This window comes from Tachypleus tridentatus, chromosome 8 (genome assembly GCF_004210375.1).
Source record: "Tachypleus tridentatus isolate NWPU-2018 chromosome 8, ASM421037v1, whole genome shotgun sequence".
NCBI classification, from domain to species: domain Eukaryota; kingdom Metazoa; phylum Arthropoda; class Merostomata; order Xiphosura; family Limulidae; genus Tachypleus; species Tachypleus tridentatus.
Window position 1 is genome coordinate 92,915,001 of NC_134832.1, and position 4,202 is coordinate 92,919,202.

The window sequence follows — 4,202 nt, forward strand, 5'->3', positions numbered from 1 at the left end:
CTAGGCAACAGTACACAGTATAAGCAAGAAATATCTTTCTGTAGAATTATAGTAGTGGTGTGCTTTTGATATGGCAGTCTTAGAAATGAACATTTCTCAATGGAAACTACACTGCAAGGCTATCAGCTTGATAGAAAGAGCATGAGAAACCATGGTGCCATGAAATTTAATAAGGTACTGAGGCTCAAACATCATCTTAATATAATGCACTTAAGATTATAATTATACAAGTTATTGTAAAGAATTACTTCAGATCATATGAAAAGTTATTGTTGACCAGAATTGTTTTCTTACACATACATATATATATACACACACACACACACTGATACAAATTCAAGATATTAGTTTAATGACATCACACTTTACTGCAAGTCACCTCAACTGCAAAAAAATAACTTGAATAATACAAGTCCATAATTTTTGTTAACTTCCTTTCGAAGGGCTGTGTACTTTCTTTTTGTATACTATACTGTTAACATGATGCTATCTCAATCATAACAACTATTCTACTGTTCATTACCTTCTAACATTTTGGTGTCAAAGGTATTTCACTTCTTGGCCTTTTGCATCAAGATAAAAAAACAGGAAAAAATCAAGAGAAGGAGCTGATTTAATTTAGCTTTTAAAACATCATATTTGTGATTTTTACATTAATTATTCTTCTCTTAAAATATAATAGTGTTGTATACATTTATGAAGTAGTTAAATAAACTTGTGGTATTCCACACAAGGAAAGTTCTTGTTATAATTTACACAAACAACAATTTTATTATTTGATTTTGTACAGAACTACTAGTAAAATTATTCAGAAAGAAGAAATATATGTTCACATGGACATCTTCAGCTCTTGATTTATGAAAATATTTCCTATGATGTTTTCAGCTTCTTGGAATCATGACTGTCTTCATCATCATCTTCACCTTCCTCTTCAAATTCTTTGTCTATTTAAAGATACATACCAAAAAAAAGTTGAAAAGCATGTCAAATATTTATAGGCATTTTAACAGTTTCTGTATATGAATGACAAATGTTTTCATAGAAATGACATAAAAATGTAATTTAAATAAACTTTCTTGTTTGTTTTAAAATTTTACAACTCATTATATTAAATCATTACAGTTTATGGCTCAGCTTGCTAAAGATTACAACCAATCATCATCATGATGTGAAATTAAAAATAGTATTGTGAAGTATTAGTTCAAGAATTTATATTAAATGAACTTTGTCTAACTATAATATCTGTCTATCTTACTAACTGAAACCAGTCAACACATAGTAACTAAAGCACTTGTCAGCAATTTAGATCTTTTGATTTGGAATGCCCAGTAGTCCATTAAAGCAAAAATAGGCTCAATGATCATCTTTTTCGGGCCTATGATAATGCTCGAAAGACCTTTCCCCCAAAAAACAAACAAACAGAAAATAATATTTTGCAGTGATTTTTTTTTTTTTTACTAACATGAACTTACCCAATTTTCAGATATAGACAGTTAAATTCCATATATGAGATATAAACAAATATACTCACACTGTACTGTTTTTATGCAGTTTAATGCTTACAGTGAACTGAAATACAGTTGGGTAAATTAATCAATTACATCAATTAGTGCCACATAAATTGACTAATATCACAAAAATAATAAACTAGTCAAAACTAGTGTTTCTTATTATTACAGTTTTAACCATTTTAACTATCTGAAATAGTGCCATTATGTTTCTTAATTGTTAAGCACAAAACTACATAATGAAGGAAGTGTGGCTTATGAATTGAGTCTTGAGTTTGATTCTCTTTGCCATGAAACTTGCACCCTATGTCTTTGTTGTTGAAGCTAGCTGATACTCTCATCAACTTTTAACTACTGACTCAATGGAAGGCAATTGGATGACAGCACTTAACACCAGCTATTAAAATGCCAACTGAAGTGCATGTTTAATATTTTTTTTATTGTGTTGCGTTCCTAACTTATAACTGTGTAACTATATTCTTTAATGTTGTATAACCAGACATAGATTTAGGGAAGGGGTCCAGACCCCCTATCCATGTTTTACATGAAATTAATAACCAATTTTTAGTTCTATATAAGCAGGCATGGATAAAGGGGGTACATACATGTAAGTGGCAAAGGAAGTGTTAAAACCAGTACCTCAACATACACATACTGCATTCTGTGGTCTTATCCAGATAAGGTCCAATACATCGATAACATGTAATGTTGTAATATAAGCCATGAAAAAGTTAAAGTTTCTTTTACAAAAAATCTAGCAGTACTAGCTTCAGCAGTGATCCAGCCAGCAAAGAATAACATTCTGGTGTTGCTTTGCAATTATGAGCAATTGGCTATCAGCTGAAATAATCATAGGTATATTGAGTACATGGAAGTGACTGATGCTACTTGTAGTGCTAAGGTCACATTTATTGCACTGTGATTAAAAGAAAATACAGGGTTACTAACACACCTTTGGGTGTTGATTTGACTATTGTGCTGACAATCTAGATCTAATGCAGCAATAGCAACTCAACACTTTGTTGGTTGAATATAGAACATGTTTGTTGGACTAAATGTCCAGTTAAGTCAATGTAACTCAGCCCCCTATAAGCATTGTTCACATATATACGATAAGGTAACCACTGCGTAAACTTGCTTGGAGTAGCAGGGAGGTCACAAATTTTGAAATACAGCAGATACTGCAATGAGTACATTATACAATCTTTGGATAGTGCTTGGTCATTTCTGGTGATAATTGTCAAAAAAGAAAAAAGGTATGTCAAGATAATACACAAAATTTAGTTGGCAAAACATGGCAACTTTTGTTGATGCTTACATGTTACCATGGATATATATATGTCTGAATATCCATGTGAAGACCCTTGCTGGTTTAACTACTTAGTTCTGGTACTTACATATTTACAAGTAGAGCAGGATTATGAAATGAAGGCTGAACAGAATCTATTTACTCTTAGCACAAGTTTACGTGTACAAATTCCACGTCATAAAATTTGGTCTATGTAAGCGTCCACTAATAGAGTTAGAATTAAATCATTAATATAATTTAAATATTTACCGTAAATTTAAAAACACGTACAAGGCAAAGTCACATCTGAGAAAGAGCTCTTAAATTTAAAAGTTAATTATTAAAGAGATGGAAAGTTCGTCAGCTAATTTTATTTTTTATTTTAACATGATAACTTAGCCTGTAAGAAGTATAATTTCTTTCTTTTATGTTAAATTTAAAATAAAGTTAGGTTGATTCACGTTTTACCTTCTCTTTTTAATGAATGGTATTGTTCATCACTGACTTCATTCGAAGTTTTTTCCTGATTTATAAGACTAGTTAAGTCTTCATTTGCTCTTCTCTGCACTGTAGTGATTGCTCCGCTCAAGCTTTTTAATTTTTCTCTTGAACATTTCAAAGTACTAGAAGAATGAAATGCAAATTCTTCAATACATATTTTTTCAACGTCGTTTTTCAAAACTTTAAGACTCACTACAGCCGCCATTATAACCATAGCGCCACCTATGTTTTTATATAGAAACTATCAATTTAAAGAAATTGGTTTTTGTTATATTGTAAGTCTACTGAACAAATAATTTTGCAAAAGAGCGGATATAAAAAAGGGCACCTTTTAGAATACAACAGTGGCACTTTTATTCTTCTGATAAAATTTTACAATTTTATTTTACTTTATTTCTGCTTCTGATTTTTAAACACTTTATCGCAATCCAATTCCTAACAGCACTTTAATATAAAGTATTATCACTTTAAGGATTTGTTTGTTTCTTTAAAATTAACCACAAAGCTACACAATAGAATATCTGTGCTCTGTCCACCACAGTGTGAGTCCCCAGACATGCCGCTGTGCCAATGGAAGGGCTACTTCAAGGAATTTAAATATATATGCATTTCTTATCATTTTCATTAGAAAGGAAAACAGTTACGACGAATCATTAAATTGGTTGTAAGATCGATGAACCATGTATATAAGCATATCATGAGTTTCTATCTTCTCACGGTGTTATTTTATTTATTATGAATTTAATTTTTGGTTTGAATATGTGCAAGTTTTCGCATAAAACGTGGTAAAAAACCCGATAATGTTATCTCTCAAGTTACCTTTGTTCATCATTATTCTTAAAGTTGTAAATATCCTGTTACTACCCTTGAATAACACTGTTAAACGTGTGTATATTTCGGTGAAA

The 4,202-nt window shown here is 30.8% G+C and overlaps 1 protein-coding gene across 1 annotated transcript; it reads right to left on the reverse strand.

Moving 5' to 3' along the window:
• Positions 1–597: 597 nt before the first annotated feature.
• Positions 598–3,528, reverse strand: LOC143222951 (uncharacterized). Its single transcript, XM_076450186.1, has 2 exons — positions 3,265–3,528; positions 598–944 (listed from the first exon to the last, which is right to left on the reverse strand). Exons 1-2 carry the CDS (start codon positions 3,509–3,511, stop codon positions 871–873), a joined length of 321 nt encoding a protein of 106 aa, XP_076306301.1. The 5' UTR covers positions 3,512–3,528; the 3' UTR covers positions 598–870.
• Between the last annotated feature and the right edge of the window lie 674 nt (positions 3,529–4,202).